At 39.1% G+C, this 20,829-nt stretch overlaps 3 protein-coding genes across 8 annotated transcripts in view; 2 read left to right on the top strand and 1 right to left on the bottom strand.

The window, feature by feature from the left end:
* Positions 1-20,829, top strand: part of LOC105203969 (tRNA-dihydrouridine(20) synthase [NAD(P)+]-like) — a 523,658-nt gene that overhangs the window by 243,449 nt on the left and 259,380 nt on the right. The window lies entirely within an intron of this gene.
* LOC105198717 overlaps positions 1-20,829 on the top strand; it is a 120,799-nt gene that overhangs the window by 54,696 nt on the left and 45,274 nt on the right. For both annotated transcript variants that reach the window (XM_039452706.1, XM_039452705.1), the window contains one exon: positions 12,966-13,192. In XM_039452706.1, coding sequence (XP_039308640.1) covers positions 12,966-13,192 — 227 coding nt within the window. The remainder of the gene's footprint in view (positions 1-12,965; positions 13,193-20,829) is intronic.
* LOC105195073 (THAP domain-containing protein 2-like) lies at positions 16,892-18,566 on the bottom strand. Of its 5 annotated transcripts, none has more exons than XR_005575386.1 (4): positions 18,307-18,537; positions 18,037-18,246; positions 17,638-17,852; positions 16,892-17,524 (listed from the first exon to the last, which is right to left on the bottom strand). XR_005575386.1 is itself a non-coding variant. In XM_039452714.1 (4 exons), exons 1-3 carry the CDS (start codon positions 18,451-18,453, stop codon positions 17,642-17,644), a joined length of 333 nt encoding a protein of 110 aa, XP_039308648.1. In that variant the 5' UTR covers positions 18,454-18,566; the 3' UTR covers positions 16,892-17,524; positions 17,638-17,641. The 5 variants fall into 5 exon arrangements, 3 of the variants coding, with proteins under 3 accessions (XP_039308648.1, XP_011158598.1, XP_039308647.1); XR_005575387.1 differs by having other exon boundaries at positions 17,638-17,753; positions 18,421-18,525; XM_039452714.1 differs by having other exon boundaries at positions 17,638-17,753; positions 18,443-18,566.

The following is a 20,829-nucleotide window of genomic DNA, read 5'->3' as shown; positions in this document are numbered from 1 at the left end:
TTTAATCCTTTTGAACGAAAAAGAAGAAATATTTTTTTGAAAACTAATATATTACGAAAATAATTTATTACGTTTAATTTATTGATTTTTCAATACATATTTTATATGACTATATAAATTGTAGTGACTATTGGACTCAAATATTTTTTCAATAGATCTGTGTAATAGTTCGTCCCAATAATCCGCGAAAAAACTATGACGAATAATCCAATAGTTTTATTAATAGCTTGACTAATAGTTACAATAGTCCATTTCCGTAAGGGTGATCTCTGTGATCACTGCGAACTGATCTCTCGTGATGATATGTAAACACTTTGTGCTAATACATGTACATCACTGATAGACCAGGTCAATATATGTTATCAAAAAGACGATATATATATATATATATATATATATATATATATATATATATATATAATTAAAGTATATTATTTATATAAATATAAATATAAATATAAATATATATATATATATATAATTAAGTTAATTTTTTACTGATTTTCATAGATGTTATTAAAACATTTTTTAAACAAATTTTAAAATTAATAATAATTAACAAATAAATAACTTAAATATTAAATAAATAATAAATAAACATAATTTTATAGAGACAAAAAATAAATAAAATAATTAATATTAAATAAATATTTAAACAATATTAAATAAACGTTTAAAAAATGTTTATTAAAAAAATAAATATTAAATTAATATTAAATTAATATTTAATAAACGTTAAATTAATATTTTTTAAATTATTGTTGCAAATGAAAAATTAATGTAAAATAAATATTTTCCTAAATCATTATTTTAAATATTTAATTAATGTTAAATATACAGGGTGAGTCATTTTAATCTATGGACCCGAATATCTTCCAAATAACGGTATCTACAAAAAAATGGTTTAGATAAAAGTTGACCAGGACAGAGGGGGTCATTCAATTGTACCATTGGTTTTGACCTTGAAGTCAATTTTGAAGGTTATTTCAAGGTCACGATGGTTTTTTTAAATGGGACACCCTATTTTTGACTACGGATTTCGAAAGAGCGGAAAATTTTACATCAAACTTGTCTTATGAAAAAATTGTTTTTGCGACCTTGGAAAGGTCAAAAATGAAGGTGACATGCCTGAAAAACGATCTGGTGTACTTTTTCTGAAATGACGTGGTTTTCTGGGAAACACAAATGTGCATAATGCTTAAACAAAGTCAATGAATTGTAAAAGTGTTAATCACTTTGACTAGCTCGTCCTTGAGGTCAATTTTCAAGGTTTGAGGCTCATAACGCATTTTTTGATTAGTAAACCCTATTTTTGACCGCAGAACCTGTTTCTTGACAATGGGCTTTTAAACAATGGCACTTTTTACATAGGGATTTGTTAGTTTTTCGACCTGACCTTTTGAAGGTCATATCAAGATCAAAAGCAATTTCATCTTACTTTTAGCTTTACCCGGAAACAACGACGTGGACGTAGTAAGTTCTGTTTCCTTCAGGGTGCTTGATTATCGTGAGTCCCCTTGCCTCTCACGTCGAGGTGCTTGATTATCGTGAGTCCCCTCGCCTCTCATTGACACTGTAATTTTAATGAATTACCCACGGAGTAATTGTTCAAAATTACCTCCGTTGGCTTCGAGGCATAACTACAATCTGTTTTGAAAACTATCCACAATTCTAAGCAGGGTAGCTCTAGGAATGGCTAACTAAGGAGCGCAATACATCGTCTCAGGACCGTGCGTTACGCCGGCCGGCGGCGCCGATGCTAAGGCGCGAGCGGTAGGAGGGGAGCAATAGGCGTGCGTCGAAGAATCCGGCCGAAAGTTGCAAGTAGTAATGTTTAAGCATTATGCACATTTGTGTTACCCAGAAAACCACGTCATTTCAGAAAAAGTACACCAGATCGTTTTTCAGGCATTTCACCTTCATTTTTTACCTTTCCAAGGTCGCAAAAACAATTTTTTCATAAGACAAGTTTGATGTAAAATTTTCCGCTCTTTCGAAATCCGCAGTCAAAAATAGGGTGTCCCATTTAAAAAAACCATCCTGACCTTGAAATAACCTTCAAAATTGACCTCAAGGTCAAAACCAATGGTACAATTGAATGACCCCCTCTGTCCTGGTCAACTGTTATCTAAACCATTTTTTTGTAGATACCGTTATTTGGAAGATATTCGGGTCCATAGATTAAAATAACTCACCCTGTATATATATATATATATATATATATATTGTCACGTATTTTTATCCCACGCCGGAGAGCAGCGGCGGAATACGCGATCAAACACCGGAATTACGCGCGAGACACGCGTGAGCGACGATAGAACCAATAGATACCACCAATCGCGAATTTGGGCGCCAGACGGGATTATACCGGTCGCGTCGCCGGATACACTATTTAACGCTAGACGCGGATGCACACCACGCGATAGCTTCTCAGAACGAAACACGAAATCGTCGCTCGCACGCGGCCAGCTAGCTCCTCTAACCGGTAGAGGGGTAGCGGAGACAGGGACAAAACGGCTCTCTTACTGGAGGAGACGGGTAGGCGAGAAATCAAGCAAGATCAGGCCGATATAACAGACAGAAATAACATGTATTGTAGCATATGACAGAGACAGAGTAGAGCCAAACACGAAGAAATTATCAGTCGAAGCAAGCAAAGAACGGAAAAGATGAAGAGAGTTGACGAAAACGAATAAACGGAACGCGAAAATTTTCTTAAATACTACAATGCTTACGCTAGCGGCGCGAACAACGGCGGTTGGTCCCGCGCGGAACGAGACAGCCAATCACGCGCGCTTGGAACAGCGCGGCGAGAACACACTCGTCGAACTTTCGCTAACGGACAGTAATTAACTCAAAAGCAATACAACCAAAGATACCCGGTGACGGCAATGCCGTCGTCGCGGTCACGATGCACAATTCTCTCGAAGACGCGCGACACGACAACGCACTGATAACGCGGGCGGTCGTGTGATCACGGCCGTAACACGACTCGCGCACGTACGCGAGGGCTTTGCGGCTTCCCGGGAAGCCGGTCGTCCACGAGCTTCTACGGCGGGACAGCCAATGTACACGCGGCAGCCGACAGCTGGGTGCCTCGACAAGGTCTCACGCTTGAGGTGGAGAGCCGACCAAACACTAAAAAGGTGCGTTCTATTGCCACGCGGCGGACGCCTGCACACTAACCCAATGGCTCCACCTCAGAGCGCGAGTCAGCCGGCACCGGCAGCTCGTGGCTTTACACCGTCTCTAGAGGGTCACCTCGACGACGATCCTGTCCTCCGTTGGTCCCGTGGACGTCTCCGCAGGGATCGCCAGGCCGGGCACAGTTCCGATAGCCAAAATCCGGTAGCTCGCTCGCCGATAACACTCGCTCGGATTCGTCCCGCACGCGCTCCGTTCGCCGGGTCGCACGCAAAAGCCAAGAGGATCGCGCTCGATACGCGATCGATGGGCGCTACCCCTCCCACAGGGTGCGCGATATCCTTGCGCCTAGCGGCGCGGCCTATCAGCGGCCGCCCTTATCTAGCCGTGACGTCACGGCAGCGCAGTGTCGGGTCTCCGCAGGTGTCGTGCGGTCCCCGTCGGCATCCGATATCCTCGTCGCTCTCGTCGTCCTCGCGGACGACAGCAGCAGAGATTTCCCGCGACGATTCTTCGCCGCTACCCTTCTCGACGGACAGCCGGCATTCGACGGCCCTTGTCCTGGCCGTTCGTCCGCCCTGGCCTGTCCCTCGGCTGCGCCAATTGCGAGCCTCTTTTGCGTGGCGCATATCTGTCACCACGTCGAGTCTCGTCCTTCTCTCCGCCGTCGGTTTTCCGTGCGCCGGCCCTGGACGATCGCCTTCTCCTTGTCCTGCGGCTGCCCATCCTCCTCGCTGCTGCTGGTCCTTAGGCCACGTTTGTCGAGGTGCCCGCGGATACATGAAATAAGCCGCGAATAAATAAATGAAATCAATACGCGCCGCAGTCCCGCCGGAGATTTCGCTCTCTCGCTGAGTGCCCGACCCGGTCTTACGCGCCTCCTTGCGCTATGCTCAAGCGGAGGACGAAGTGGCGAGGCAGATAAAACTGCCACGTCACAATATATATATATATATATATATATATATATATATATATATAAACATATACATACATACATACATATATATATATATATATATATATATACAGGGTGCGAGAAAAGTTCCGGGACGGCGAAATATCTCGAAAACTAAGCATTTTAGGAAAAAGTGTTTCAGACAAAAGTTGTAGGGTTTAAAAAGATCTATTTACTGATCTTATCAGTTTGACCTTGGATGGCGTCGCCAAGGTCAGATCGAAATTACATTAACTTTTTTAAATAGAACACCTAACTTTTTATTGCATATTCTTGTAGCTTATCTCGAGACCTTTCCAAAACATTACAAGAAAGTTTATTTTCGTTGAGTACTTTCCGAGTTATGAGGCTTGAAAGCTACAGTGTACTGTAGTGTGGGTCCAGCCACTCTTGCCTTAACTGGCCGGACACACGCCACACTTGCCTTAACTGGCCGGACCCACACGCCACTCTTGCCTTAACTGGCTGGACCCACACTACAGTACACTGTAGCTTTCAAGCTTCACAACTCGGAAAGTACTCAACGAAAATAAACTTTCTTGTAATGTTTTGGAAAGGTCTCGAGATAAGCTACAAGAATATGCAATAAAAAGTTAGGTGTTCCATTTAAAAAAGTTAATGTAATTTCGATCTGACCTTGCGACGCCATCCAAGGTCAAACTGATAAGATCAGTAAATAGATCTTTTTAAACCCTACAACTTTTGTCTGAAACACTTTTTCCTAAAATGCTTAGTTTTCGAGATATTTTGCCGTCCCGGAACTTTTCTCGCACCCTGTATATATATATATGTATATATATATATATATATATATATACCGGGTGTCCCAGACCACCCGTCCCACCCGTTTTTTTCGTAAACGCGACATTTTAAAGAAAAATGTTTCAGACAAAAGTTGTAGGGTTTTAACAGATCTATTTACTGATCTTATCAGTTTGACCTTGGATGGCGTCGCCAAGGTCAGATCAAAATAACATTAACTTTTTTAAATAGGACACCTCACTTTTTGGTTGCAGATTCTTGTAGCTTGTCTCGAGACCTTTCCAAAACATTACAAGAAAGTTTATTTTCGTTGAGTACTTTCCGAGTTGTGAGGCTTGAAAGTTACGGTGTACTGTTACCTTCAAGCGTCATAACTCGGAAAGTCCTTAACCAAAATAAACTTATTTATAGTGTTTTGGAAAGCTCTCGAAATCGACTACAAGAAAATGCAATGAAAAATATACCTGTTTCAGACCACCCGTCCCACCCTTTTAAAACGTAGGGATGTGCTTGTACAAAAAAATGGCTCAGACAAAATTTGCATGATTTCGAGGGATCAACCTGATGATGATCTTGAATTCGACCTTGAGATCGATCTTGGGCATAAAGGTATAAGTCAAAGTAACATTTTTAAAATGTAAAAACGAAATAATCGGTGCCGCCTGTAGGTATTAGCGTTACCTAAGGTGTACCACGTGTAGGTAACAAGATCGTACTTACACCTTATCGGGGTGCTTTTTTAAGGTGGTTCCCCTCGCCGTCACCTTTGTCGGGGTGCTTTCATAAGGTGGTTTCCCTTGCCGTCACCTTTGTCGGGGTGCTTTCATAAGGTGGTTCCCCTTGCCGTCACCTTTGTCGGGGTGCTTTTTTAAGGTGGTTCCCCTCGCCGTCACCTTTGTCGGGGTGCTTTCATAAGGTGGTTCCCCTTGCCGTCACCTTTGTGCATACGCATGTTGTTCAGTCTCGATGTTCAAAATGTCCACCACGTGCATTTATACAGGCTGTTACCCTACTTTGGAAATCATCCGTCGCCCGACGAATTTCGTCAGTATCTAGAGACTGAATGACTTGTCGAATTCTGTTTTTCATATCTTCTGCAGTCGTAGGTCGTTCGCGGTATACAAGGTCTTTTATTCGTCCCCACAAATAATAATCTAAAATTGTAAGGTCCGGTGATCGTGGTGGCCAATTATGTGGACCATGTTTACCTATCCATCGGCCGCGAAATATGCGGTTCAGTTGATGACGAGCAATGACAGACGTGTGGGCGGGACATCCATCCTGTTGAAACCACATATTTAGACGTAATTGGAGTGGAATATCTTCAAGTAAACGTGGAAGTTCGTTTTCGAGTAAATCGGCATATAAAAAACGGTTTAAATTCTCTTGAAAGAAAAATGGTCCCACGATATGCGTATCAACAATTCCGCACCAAACATTGACTTTCCAGATACGTTGATGATCCATTTCTCGATACCAATGTGGATTCTCTTGTGCCCAATAACGAAAATTATGTGTGTTTATTTCGCCGTCACTTTTAAAGGTGCACTCATCAGAAAATAAAATACTTCTATGGAAATTAGGTAATTGTTGAGTAATCCAATTACAGAATATCAGTCTTTGTCTATGATCGTTCAATGTCATGGCCTGGTGAAGTGACATTCGATATGGATGGAATGAATTTTCACGAAAAATTCGACTGATCGTGCTTCGACTTATTCCACTATCTCTTGCTCGTCGCTTTAAAGAATCATTCGGGGTTACAAAGGCAGATGCAATTACATCAGGTGCTCTTACTGAACGAACTGATCGATGAATTTGCCTTCCCTTATTATGATCCGGCTGAACAATACCTTTTACAATTATTCGACGTTGTAAGCGACTGAAAACTTTGCGCGAATGTGGTGTATGATCGGGATATTCATTTCGCCACATTATTTCAGCTGCTCGAAAACTTCCAGCTCTACCCAAAACTGACATCATTAACGCAGCTTCTTCGTTCGGGTAAGGCATAACTACAAATTACGCTTACGACCGGGTTGCTTATTAGAAAACGTGAATTGGTGACGAGTTGCGTAATATTATGAATTCTAAGCAATGACTTTTAGGAGTGGTATGTAAGGGTGCTTTTTCGTGAAAATTACTTTATTGCTACAATAATCAACATTAAATGAAGATTAATATTAATAAATCAAGAATAAACGGCATCATAGAGCTGTACCGAATGTTAGAGATCTCGGTAATTAGGTAATTAGGTATCTTCAAAACTCTACGCGTAGGACTATAGGTACACACACCGGCAGAAATGGTGTCTCTCGACGCTAGCGCTCGGCTGCCGCACACACGCGGAGCCGCGCTCGTACGTGTGTCTAGGCTGCGCGGCGACGATCGGGGTGCGGGCGGAAAGTGGTGGGGGGCTTTACGATAGTGCATCCTCCTCGCTCGACGCTGGGTCGAGAGAGAAAGCATTATTCGACGTGATACCATGGGCGAAGTCGGTGTCCTCTGCTTATATTTTTCATTGCATTTTCTTGTAGTCGATTTCGAGAGCTTTCCAAAACACTATAAATAAGTTTATTTTGGTTAAGGACTTTCCGAGTTATGACGCTTGAAGGTTACAGTACACCGTAACTTTCAAGCCTCACAACTCGGAAAGTACTCAACAAAAATAAACTTTCTTATAGTGTTTTGGAAAGGTCTTGACACCAGCTATTAGATTCTGGAACCAAAAATGAGGTGTTCTATTTAAAAAAGTTAATGTTATTTTGATCTGACCTTGGCGACGCCATCCAAGGTCAAACTGATAAAATCATTAAATAGATCTTTTAAAACCCTACAACTTTTGTCTGAAACATTTTTCTTTAAAATGTCGCGTTTACGAAAAAATCGGGTGGGACGGGTGGTCTGGGACACCCGGTATATATATATATATATATAAAGATACTTTATTCCTTGCAGAGTACACTGTGGACCTCCGCTCTGCTTACATAGTTTCAACATTTTATTTCTCGCATCCTTTACAACGCACGAAAGAGAGAGGAAGATCACCATCCATTCATACCTCCACACTCATTCTTTGGACCTCCGCCGCATTTTCCTCTCTTCCTTCCACACTCTCATTCATACTCAGCCACCCTCCTCCCTCCCTCATCTCCTCCAGTTTCTTCATCCAAACCTCTCCCTCCCCCCTCTTACCTAAAATCTCTTCTACCATCTTCTGCCATCCCTTTTTCGTCCCCTAATCCGTGCATTCCTTCCGTATATGTTCCCACGTTTCCTTTCCCCATCCACATATCCTACACTTTCTTTCCTCTTTCTCTTCCCAGTATCTACCTCCTCTCATTCCGTCTCCTAATTTAAACCTCGCAATCCTTTTCCATCTTTCTTCCTTCCAATCCCTCTTCAAGTACTCCGGCACTCTCTTCCCCTTCACTCTGTTATACCATCTGTTGAACCTCGACCTCCTAATTCTTTCCCATCTTTCCTCTTCCTGCCGCCTTCTCTCTCTTGCTACCACCTCTTCCCCCCTTAACCCTCCCTCTTCTCTCAACTTTTCTATCTCCTTGATATTCCAGCTCTTTTCTTCATAGAAACCTTTTCTTCATAGAAACCTTTTCTTTCTTCCTCTCATTTTCCCATCACCTTTCCCTCCTTTGCTCTACCTCTTACCTCCTCCCAACATAATCTTGCCAACTCCACCCCTCCTTCTTCTCCCAGTTTCTTTTCATAACTCCATGCCCTCATTCCTGCCTTTCCCCTTAATTTTTCCCTCTGCATCTCCTCCCTTACCATGTACCCCGGTGTGTACCTTCCCACCCCTATTACCCATTTCAAATACCTGTCCTGTATCCTCTCTATCCCTTCCCTTTCTTTCTACCCCTAAATTTTTGCACCATTGCTAACCACCGTCCACACCAACCTATCAAATAACTACATTCTTCTAGCCCAGTCCTTTCCAAATTTCCTCTTTCCTATTCCCCATACCTCTCTCATCACTACCGCTCCTTTTTTGACTTTCTCCTCTATATGCTCTTTGTGTCCCCTATTTGCCATCATCATATATCCCAGATATTTATACCTTTTCACTTCCTCTATTTCATTTCCTTTCCATGTCCATATTATCTTTTTCTGTCTCCCACCCCCTCTTCTACACCTCATCACTTTTGTTTTTCTCCACATTTATCTCTAATCTTTTCTGTTCTACATATCCTTCTAATGTTTTTATTAACCCTTTCATCTCTGCTTCATCCTCTGCCACCAAATTAATGTTAAATAAACGTTAAATAAATATTAAATAAATATTTTCTCTAAATCATTATTTTCAATATTTAATTAATGTTAAATAAATATTTAATAAATGTTTAATAAATATTTTTGTTATAATAAATTGTACAATGAAAAATTAATATTAAATAAATATTAAGAAAACATTTAAAAATATTGTGTGCTGATTGGGATACTTTTAATGTATTATATTATATAATATATCAATGTTTTTATTCTATTTTTATGATTTACAATTAAAGATTAATAATATTATTATTTACAATATCTTTAATAAATTAGCATTAAAAGTATTAAAAGCATAAAAAGTACTTGAAAAAAATGCGCAATAATTGGAAGTTCATATACTATTTTGTAAATTTGTTAATTTAATATAATATACGGGAGGGACTTGTTTGATCACGTTGCAATTGACCACAGTGTACTCCCATCACATCGTGAAAGCAGCGTGATACGTGAGCAAAGCGGAATTATCACGTTATCCTCATGCTGTGAAATATTTCCATCACACGTGATTGCACCATGCGACTTTTTTTTTTTGTTCACGGAGGGGAAATGCGTTACCGCATACCCCAGGCCCCGGGGGAAGCCTGGCGGTTATGTGGGGCTCTCCCCCGCCGTCAACGTGACGGTGGGGGCATACCCACTAAAACCCCTCCGGGTGTCCAACTTTGGTCCTTGCTGGGGGGCTCCGGGAACGCGTGCAGCATACTTCCGGAGCCCCCCGGACCAAGTCGGCCGAGGCCGACTCAGCACGCCAGGGATACCCTGTTGAGGGTCCTCCGGCAGGGCCGTGAGGCCAAGCCGGCCTCAGGTCGGGGGAGAGGGACACCAGCCCTCCCCCGCCTCTTCCCCATGGTGTTGCGAGGGGAAAGCCCGGGGATCCGGCCCCCGCCGAATTTCCCGGGCCCCATCGCGCCTCTTGAGGAGGCGCGGGCACCTTCTACTACGTGGTGGAGAGGGGGTTAATCCTTCTTCCACCACCCCGGCGATGCACTGGGGGGGGGAGCGGTGGAGCATTGTGTCACGCATTAATCGCTCCCCCCGGACCGTCAGGTCGGGTCTGCCTCGCCGGGCTCACTGTTGCGGGGAACCCTCCTTCCGCGGCTGCTCGTCCCGAAAGCGGGGCCGACAGCCGCTGGAGAGGAGGGTTGCCCCCTCTCTACATTGCTGCAGCGGTTTTCATCCTCCCTCTCCTCCGCGATAGTGGGGAGGGAGGAGACAACCGCCACGGCTCTTCTGCCCCTCCGCCTCCGTACAGCAGGGCCACTAGAGCCCGGAGGACGGGGGGCAGTTCTTCTTCGTCTGGGCGGCCGGGGCGGGAGCCAAGTTGGGTCATGGTCCTCGTCCCTGCCGTCCCTGCCACTATTTGCGTTGCCGGGGGGCATTCGTCCCCCCGGCCGCCTCTCTCTCACCTTCTCGGCCTCCTCCTTCTGCAGCATTACTTGTTCGCAGAAGGAGGAGACCGCTTTCCAGGCACTCTCCCTGCCGACCATTTGGCTAATGATGGCCGGCAGGGAGAGGTCATTACCTATTTCCGCCCTCAGGACTCCGCGCAGCTCTTCCCACGCTGGGCAGTCTACCAGCGTGTGCTGCGCGGAGTCCCGGGCGGCACTACAGTGATGGCACCGTGTCGTTGGTTCGGGTGACACTCTTTTGGACACAGCACGATTGGACACCAACCAATCATCTTGACTTATCTAACCAAACCAACGGAAAAACTCTAGGCATCGGCCGCTGTGAGTGGTGGTGTCCAATCGTACGGTGTCCAATCGTGCGCATCCCGTTGGTTCCTTCTTAATCCTGCACAGGTACTCACCGAAGCAACCATGCCCGGTGAGCACCTGTGTCGTCCTGTAAGACAGGCCGCCAAACGGGCGGCCCACCCATTCGTCCAGGTGCGGTAGGACGGCCTCCAGGATCCGAGATCCGGCCGCCGGCGGGTTTTCGATGAGATTTCTCTTCCACGCTCTCATCACCCGCCGACGGGCCCTCTCGCTCAGCAACGCGGCGACCCTGGGGGTTACCACTCCCCCCTTGAGGCGGACGGCCTTCGCCCTGGCATAACTCCATGCCTGGGCGTCGGCCGTGTACTCCGCCGGGGGGAGCCCCGCCAGGGCGCACCATGCGACCTTTTACGCGTGCGCTCATCACATTGTGAGGGCACTGCAATGCACTTTTGCACGCACAGCGTGATGATCACAGTCGTGAGAATAACTGCAGTAAGCAAACAAACATTTCTGCGATGTTATTACAACGTTATTTAATAATATGTAACGTTTTCAAATATGTTGTATTTAACGTTGTAATGAACATCACTATAAACAAACTTTGATATTGATTTAGAGGTTTCTATAACGTTGAAGTAACAATTATAATTATCATTTCGCTAACGTTCTTTTAACATTTGGTAACGTTTATTATGTAACATTACCCATACAACACACTAACATTGTATCAACATCTCAACAATATTTAATGTAAATATCAATGTAAATATTTCTGAAATGTAAATATTAATGTGGTTACACCATATAATTCCAATGCAAAACATTATTTTTGTAGCATTTTAAAAATATTTTTTGCAAAAAAAATTCTCGGGAATTTCTCTTGGAAATTTCTAAGTGGCCACCCATCCAAGTCGTGACCGCGGTGAACGTTGCTTCACTTCTGCGACTGCTGCGAACTGGATCCTTTGTGATGATCTGTAAACACTTTATACTAATACGTGTGTATAACTATAAATTAGGTAAATATATGTAGAAAAAATGAAACATAATGTATTTTATATTATCACATGTGTTTACCCGATGATAATAAATGGTCAACTGATTTTATTAATAAATTTCTTAATTTTTTACTATTGAACACTGTTGAACAGTTTTTCGGCAACTGAAATCCGTTCAAAGAAACACACACTTTACTATCGCATGCATTTATCCAACGTTATTAAAAGCAATCGACCGCGATTTTATTGATAGTTATGCATGGTTATACAATTTTATTGCAAAGCAACGATTCAAAAACATTTAATGAAATATTATATAAGAACGTTGAAAAAACATTTGGAACAATATTTTTAAAACGTTTCTTAAACATTTGGAAATATCACATTATTTAGATAATGTTTTAAAAACATTTTTATAACCTTACATAAAAACGTTGAAAAAATATTTGGAACAACATTATTGAAACGTTTTTTAAACATTAGGAATTATTAAATAATGTCACATTATTAAATAATGTTTTAAAAACGTGTACATAATATTATAAGAACGTCGATAAAAGTCACAAAAAATCAATGTTTCAAAACGTTTATTTAATGTTTCTTGCTTACTGAACTGACGAATTGTTATTTGGATAGTGGACACTGGCTTAACATTGCCCCTCTTTTGGAAGTTGTCGTCCCGACAACCCAGATACCTTGCAAAAGACTTTCACGATTTCTTGCTCTTCCCAAGCTGCTGCAAAGGGGTTTCTGAGCTGCGTATCTTCGTCTTTGAGTGGCCCGTTCTCACTCTTCACCTTGAGTCTTGAGCACTTCTTTCTTAATTCTTTGGACAAAGGGGAGGGGGGAATAAACTTTCGAGGAACCAACGCTTTAAATAAAATGTGATAGGTACATCTTTAAAAGCTAAATGTTTTTTTTACGTTTTGTTCTAGTTTACGCTTTTTAGTAGCTTTACGCTTCTATCACTCTTATATTCGATTTACGGTTCAATTTTTGTTTACCAGGATGTATTGTAGATATAATATGTATCAAATAAGTCAAAATTTAAACTCGATTTATTATTATTATTATATATCACTCTAATAGACCTACGCCGCAGCTCATCTTTTGGCTTATCAGAATGATGTTGTATTCAAATCTCCAGAGGCTCTTAAACGATTAGTTGATCGCGCGGTTGCTAAATTTTCAATTTACACAAACGACCATCTTTTGACAGAATTACTTTGTCGAAGGAGAAAACACTATCCACAAGTAGAAGCACTGATTGTTTTCGATGGTAGTTGGACTAAGGAATACACAATGAATTTTGTCGCGTAAGTTGAAATGAGACGACTTTACTATGTTACGGATTTTTTGTGAATATATGTATAAAGAATAACCATTGAATACTGTTCAACAAAAAAAAGTTTATGAGAACGAAGCTAATTAGGTTTGTTTGCATAGTTTAAGATCCCCACAAATGTTTGCACTTGAAAGGAAATAAATCAAAAAGGAATAAATAAATAATATTTGATTATGTGAGAGAGAGAGAGAGAGAGAGAGAGAGAGAGAGAGAGAGAGACAGAGAGAGACAGAGAGAGAGAGACAGAGAGAGACAGAGAGAGAATGAAAATATGTGCACTAACAATGATAGCGTTTTGAGTGCAGTGGGTTTTAACCATAGACATAGGATCTATAGACTGAGCATTCGAGGAGTGGGGGTAGAGTTCTCGCGTAAAAAACTAGAAAGAGATAGCCTGCTTTGGACCACTATTCTGTCTTTGTCTAATGACGCGCTTGAGGTTACAGTAAAGGCTTAGAACATATAAACATGGAAGCAGAATAGCAGACTAAAATGTATCCGGAAAAAGTGAGAAAAAAAATCATAGTTGCCTCTCTCTTGTGAGTAACTGCTCGAAAATGCGCATGCGCGCCAATTTGACGCAACAAGCATCGTATTTGTAGATGTAGCTATTATATATGTAGATACTTTTGTCTTTTTTACCACATAAAATGCAATATAAGCCTATTGTTTAACTTTTGACAACTCGCGAAAGAGTACGTTTAACCACTTTGGAACCTTAAAGAATCCTAATCTATTTTTATGGATAAAACCGGGCAAGCAAACATAAGCCACACATGCGCACTGTTCAGCAGTTACTCACAAGAGAGAGAGGCAACTATGATTTTTTTTCTTACTTTCTCTGGACATATTTTTCTTTCGAAAACAATAGGCATTTTCCTTCCATGTCTATATGTTCTAAAAGTAAAGGTCACGAAACTCTCGGTAAGGTTAGGGAAAGAGAAAAGGGAAATGTAAGTAAATGTGAAAAAAGAATAAAAGGGAATTGAAAAGCATGGGAAAAAGTGCGAAAATATAGAATTATATATAATATAAAATTGTATATTAAAATTTAAACAATAAAGTATTGAATAAACGTTTAAAGCACCTGGCATAACAGTAATAAAAAAATTTACTCTGCTGATTTTTATATATATCTTTATATATAATATATGTTATTGATTTTTAAATAAAATGAGTTTTGTGAATTTAGATCTTATTCGTCTAATTTTGTTATTCTTAGAACCAGCATAATGATGTATACGAAAAGTGAAAAACTTTTCTAAGAGAATACGAATCAATTGATTTCTATCCATCAATAGAGCTTGATTAAGAGCATGTTTCTTTTCAGTAAATAAATCATTTATTTTTAGTTTTATTAATGTTAAATTTATTAGTTTCTTTATTACGTTTGTAGACGTCAAAATATTTTCATTCATTCGTATTACATTTTCTGCTACTTTACAAATTTTTACTACATTGTTGGATGCATTAAATAATTTGCCACAGGCTTTTCTTGTTTGCAATTTGGATGGTGTCTGTGTTTGCTTCAAGCATTCAATGCACGAGTGACAACTTAATTTTTTTTCTGTCTGTTTAGCAACTAATCCTGCAATATATGCAAGAACATCTGCTGATACTCACTGAACGTAATTGATAACTGGACTGTATAATCATGTTCCACATCCCAAATGAAATCTTCCATCCAGTTATTTTCCTTATCAGTGTAGTCTGTAGTAACTTTGAGAAGGACAGTATCATCTTTAGGTGTACAATTTTCATTGAAGATAATATTAACATTGACATGAGTATGGAGGTTTTTTAAAGCTGCTTTGAACTGTCTACTTGTTGGATTGTTGTTACATCCACCAAAACGTCTTATACAAGAAAAAAATGTTTCTAAATGGTTTTGAGACATTTTATATGTTAGTAAAAAGATCATGTAATTTTCTAAAAACAAAGATTCAGCCAAAAAGATCACGTTTTTTAAACATACTATTAATCCTAGAAAACCTGTTTTATTTCTGGTCTGAATTATTGGTGATGTATCTATTTTTAATTTTGCAATGTATTCAATAAAACTTTCCGTTTTCACTTTTATGTCTTGCAAATGTTCTACAGAAATTGCTCGTTGGGTATGATTTTTTGTCAGACACTTTCTTGAGTTAAGCAGATCGAATACATCATTTATTATCTGACAAAACTCTGCCGGTGTTGCACTTTGAAATTGTATTAATTTCAAATCTTTTTCACAGGTCTTTAGAGCGTTTGCAACGCTACAACTGAAGACCTGAGCAGCTAGTTGAACTTTCATTTTTTCATAGTGAAAATGAATGTGATTGCGACGAATTTATTTGCTAAATGAAGCCCTTCATCTTCTTGTTTTTCCACAAGTAACGTGAAGTACTTTTAAGCAATTGAGTTCTCGTTCCTATTTATAAAATAATGTTGCAGCCAAAGTGTTTCTTACTAATTTCAGCATATGAGCTGCATCCAACATAACTGTTATGGGCTCTTTTGTTACAGGATGTTTAAAATGAGTTATTAACTCATCTGGAGAAGTTGAAATTTTTGCTCCAAGTTGTTCCACCATAGAAATATTTGTAGCTGCCCCATCAAAAGTAACATTACGAAATGGAATTCCATAAAAATTTGCAACGTGCAATATGTTACTTAAAATATTACTTTTTTCTTTGCCCGATAATGTATGGATAAAGTAATAAGCGACCACAATTTTAAAATATGAATTGATGTCTACTAACATGAATACAAGACATTTGTAGGTTCTGTATTGTTATTACAGTCATTGCTATTATCTCCAATATCACCATATCCCTGTAATTTTTTTCCATCAAACTCTATCAGTTTTTTAATTGCCATTTCATTGCATGTTAAAGAAAAATATAATTTTTTACTTTCAGCTTCGGCATTTTTACATAATTCAGACACATGCTTTATCGTACCAATTGAAATTCCCAGTTCATTATTAACTGCACTTAACCACTTTCGAATTGTGTTCTGATGCGGAAGAAGATTCATTAATGTTTTCTTTACGTAATTATAGGCTGTTGGTAAGTAAAAATGCAATGTGCAGGCAAATTGTTTTAGTTTGTTTGGAAATTGACCCTTCTTTTGATGTAGAAGTTTGCCCATTAACTATTCAGTTATAGAGGAATTTATTTTCTGTGGAAATGTGAAAAAATTTCAAATTAAGATCATGGATTTGTATATTTATTGACAATATAATCCTATAATATTAATGATACCGTCTATTAGAAAAATTATATAAAAATAAATGATACTGTATATAATAATAATCTGCTGTATATAATGTGTACATAATAATAATCTACAGGGTGTTCGATAATGGTTGTACCCATTATCATACGTTTTACCATAGGAGCATAATTTACCGACGGATATGTATTTCTAACATATTATTATATTAGAAATTACAAATGCGTACTCCTATGGTAAAACGTGGGGACAACCATTATCGAACTGTATATCTAATATATATATCTAATATATATATATAACAATTAATACTATAATTATAATGTATATATAATATAATAATCAATTTAAATATTCATGAGAATTAATGCACCAGGAAGGAATTATAATGATTAATATTATACATTATTTCTTAAGAAAAGAATGATACAGCAAATAGTGCTGTGTAGATCTCAAAACTTATTGATTTATATTTAGGGGACTTATCATTTTTGACATGAAATGAAAATTACAAAAATGTACTATAATACTTTACAAAAATTTACTATAATATTTATCCTAACTTTATTGATTAACACTTATGCCTATTTTCACCAATATAGATTAACTTTAATCTCAGTTTAACTTATTCTTTATCTTTCTTCAGTTCTAATTGTAAGAATTGGAAAAAGATAGAGTAAGTTAAACTGTGATCAAAGTTAATCTACATAGATAGAAATAGGCATTAGTCACTTGAACTTTCTTTTTATTTTTATATAACTCTTAGCGATAAAAAGATCAGAATGTGGACCATCGTTTTCTTAACTTACGCTCAACATCTCTGATACAAAATCTGTATCAGAGTTTAAGTTATTAAGTTCTTTTTTTTAAATCCTGAATAATATCTTTCGTTGTTTGAATTTGTTTAAGAAGACGCTTATTTTTATATTGCAAAAGCATATTTTCTTTTCTTAAGCCTTTGCATGCTGCCACAAATCGATTCCATACAATTTTATCTGTAAAATCTTCTCTTCTAAAAAGTCCAAACTCCTGTAAAGTGCAATGTCTTTTTGTTGGTGTTGTAGATAAAGCGCAAGAGTCATTTGTCCTAGAAAATAATATTTGGATATTATATGATTCTTGTAAATGAAATAAGGTAGATATCTTTAGAATTTACTTTGCTAGATCTAGAGACAAATCATTGTCCACGAGTGTTATTACCGTTTTAAGCTGTTAGCATAGATGTTGCAAATTCTCTTGGCACATTCTCAATATTATTGTCCTCTATATTATCATCCATATCCTTGTGACATTCCATTGGAAATTGTTCACAATTTCTAAATAATGCCATGGTTAACCAAGTTCTTATAATCACTAATATAAAATTAACTTAGCATATAAGATAGGATAAAATGGATCATTCTAATTATCAATATCTGCAAAACCAATGAAGAGAATGAAAAAAACTTTGTCAATCAAAATATTAAAAAATAAATTCTCAATACATGCAAAATTTGTGAAATTCTTTTCAGTGGATCTCAAGATAGTGATGATTTAAAAAAGTTTATTTTATCTCATCTTGATATTGCTTCTTCAAAATTGGTGTAGTTTTAAACTTACTGTTTTTTATTTTTAATAAACTGAACTTTTGCATCTAATTGACGAATATTTATATTTGGAACAGTATCTTTTCTCAAAAGTTGCCTTCGATTGCATAGCATTCGATAATCTTCAGGTTTAAAATATTGACTGCATACAAAACGCTTTTTATTATCGTCTCGTTTTATGATTTCTAACCACTTTTTTCGTGTATCTGGATCTGATGGAAAACTGAAAACACATGTATTGCGTGAATTTGAACATTACGATGGATATATAATAATTACATACTGATGAAAAATAATAGGCTCATCAGTTTTATATTGTTCATTGTGGCACACGCAACAATTTTGACTCATTGTGCTGACTTTAATGTTATTTTTTACTTAGGTTATACGACTTTACTTAGGTTAGCTGGAGTCCTCACTTGTAAAACATAAGTGAAGATTCCCCACGCGCGTCATTAGACAAAGACAGAATAGTGATCCAAAGCTTGCTATCTCTTTTTAGTTTTTCACGCCCCCACTCCTCGAATGGTCGATCTATAGATCCTATGTCTATAGTTTTAACTCAGGTTCGACGCCATTTGCCGGAATCGTCCAATTAGAATGGACGATTAGACGTTCTAATTAGACAATTTCGGCAAATGGCGTCGAACCTAGGTTAAAACCCACTGCATTCGAAAACGCTATAAAAGTTGAAAAATAGTACAATTATATTTTTGCTTACTCTGTAATTTCAAGTTTTTTTATAGTAACTAGCGTTTTTCACTGGAAGAACCAGTGCAGATTGAGGCTGCGTTCCGAAATTCACTGCCAGTACTGAAAATCTGTAGTATACGTAACATGAACTATAGATTTTCAGTACTTGCAGTGTATATCGGAACGCAGCCTGAGTGCGCACTCGCCGTGGACAATGTGTTTCATTGGCCATTTCGGTGCGCGCTGTTTTACTGGGAAATCGAGTGCCGAATTTTTATACTATAGTGCAAGAATTCAGCACAAACTGCGAGAGACGGTATCAGGTTAGTCTTTATCATCATCCAGTAGTGATAAAGATGATTTATTATTAAAAAAAGATCCGCGGAAAATTCCAAAGATCGAAAACTTTGTTCAAGTAGTGCATAACCTTACGGATAAGGATGTAAATGACCTAGTTTACACCGAGCACTTGATACGCGTACTAACTGGTAACTTTCTATTAAATTATCTTACTTTCGACGATGCGTGTATACATGATACATATTGTTGTGCCCCGGTGATGGCTCCAGGGACGTCGGTAGGTATATCGGGATCTTTTCAGCGCCTTAGGAGTTAGGACTCGTAGGAAGGGCCGCTCGGTGATCAAAGATACAACACTAGCTCGTTCCAACGTTAAGATAATGTATTTTCTTCAGTATTGCCTTCGTTACACTTGTAGTATGATTATGTATGTCGCTCGTTTTCTTGTTCTTCCCGGACGGCCCGGTATATATAGGTCGGCTGTTATCTCCGGATTGTGTTACAAGCTCGACGTGTAAGTCACGCACGGCGAGTAACACACCGGACAGCTGTTTGTCAAACTCTTCCGTCGCTTTCCGATTTTGTCGCGATATTTATACGGAAATTCGTCGTTTGGTTCGGCCAATCGTGTTCCTTGCGGTATGCAGCTCCCACGCTTAGCCGAAATCCGAATACCGGAAAGCGACTCAGCATTAGCTGGCGCAGCGCGATGGTGTTGCGGGCCGGAAGCCCGACAGACCATCAGCGTCTTTTCGATATTTCTAGCGTATGCGGAATTCGAGTCCGCTACGCGTATGCATAGCAATAGGAATCTTGATTTCCTGTTGCTATGCGTATAATTATCGTAGTTGTACAGGGTACAACAATATATTTAATTATCTCGATTTATATTGTACCAGTTTAGTATACTATTCTTTAAATTTATTGCCGAAATTAAGATAATTTAATAGAAAATTACTAATTAGTACGTGTATTAAGTACTCGGTGTAAACTAGGCCTATATAGGCTGTCACTAAATATTTGTTTATGCTCTCGTGGGTTGATAGAGTAAGTAAAACTGAGAAAAAAAGTCCTTCACTATTTTTCAAAATTCGCAATAGTTACCGAGATAAAAATTAATATAGTTTTCAAATGAGCACGTATTTTTCTTATCCACCGCACGCGGGGACTGCCCGTCGTCAAACCATAAGCAGCTGCGGCAGGCAGAGCAGTGAGGCGGTAGAGTCCCTAGAAGTAGAGAGTCTGGACATCTCGGGGTTCCATGTGATTGGATGCACGTGATTGTGCACCTAAAATGGCAGCACCAATACGGATCCCTGTTTAATCTTCTTTAGCCAATGCGATAACAGCATACAACACGTTTAAGTGCACACAATGATAAACATACACACACATAAAGCTCACGTACACTGACATATTTATCACCGACATTTTAGAGGCAGATGTCCAGACTCTCTACTTCTAGAGACTCTATGAGGCGGGTAAGACAACCATTGCTGTTTCTCCCTTCTCACCGCGCCGTCTACCGCTGCTGCCTATGGTTTGGTGAACGATGGGCGGTCCTCGCGTGCAGTGGATAGAAAAAATGTGTGCTCATTTGACGACTATATTAATTTTTATCTCAGTAACTATTGCGATTTTTGAAAAATAGTAAAGGACTTTTCTTCTCAGTTTTACTTGCTCTATCAACCCACGAGAGCATGAACAAATATTTTGTGACACCCTGTACACAGAGTGATTTGGAATAACATATTGGTCCCGTTACAGGCATATTCGTATTCGAATTTTGAGACGATTTTTCTTTTAACAGAAA

The sequence above is a fragment of the Solenopsis invicta genome, chromosome 8 (genome assembly GCF_016802725.1).
Source record: "Solenopsis invicta isolate M01_SB chromosome 8, UNIL_Sinv_3.0, whole genome shotgun sequence".
Classification (NCBI taxonomy): Eukaryota; Metazoa; Arthropoda; class Insecta; order Hymenoptera; family Formicidae; genus Solenopsis; species Solenopsis invicta.
The sequence above is the reverse complement of the archived record's forward strand: the minus strand, read 5'-3'. Positions and strand labels throughout refer to the sequence as shown.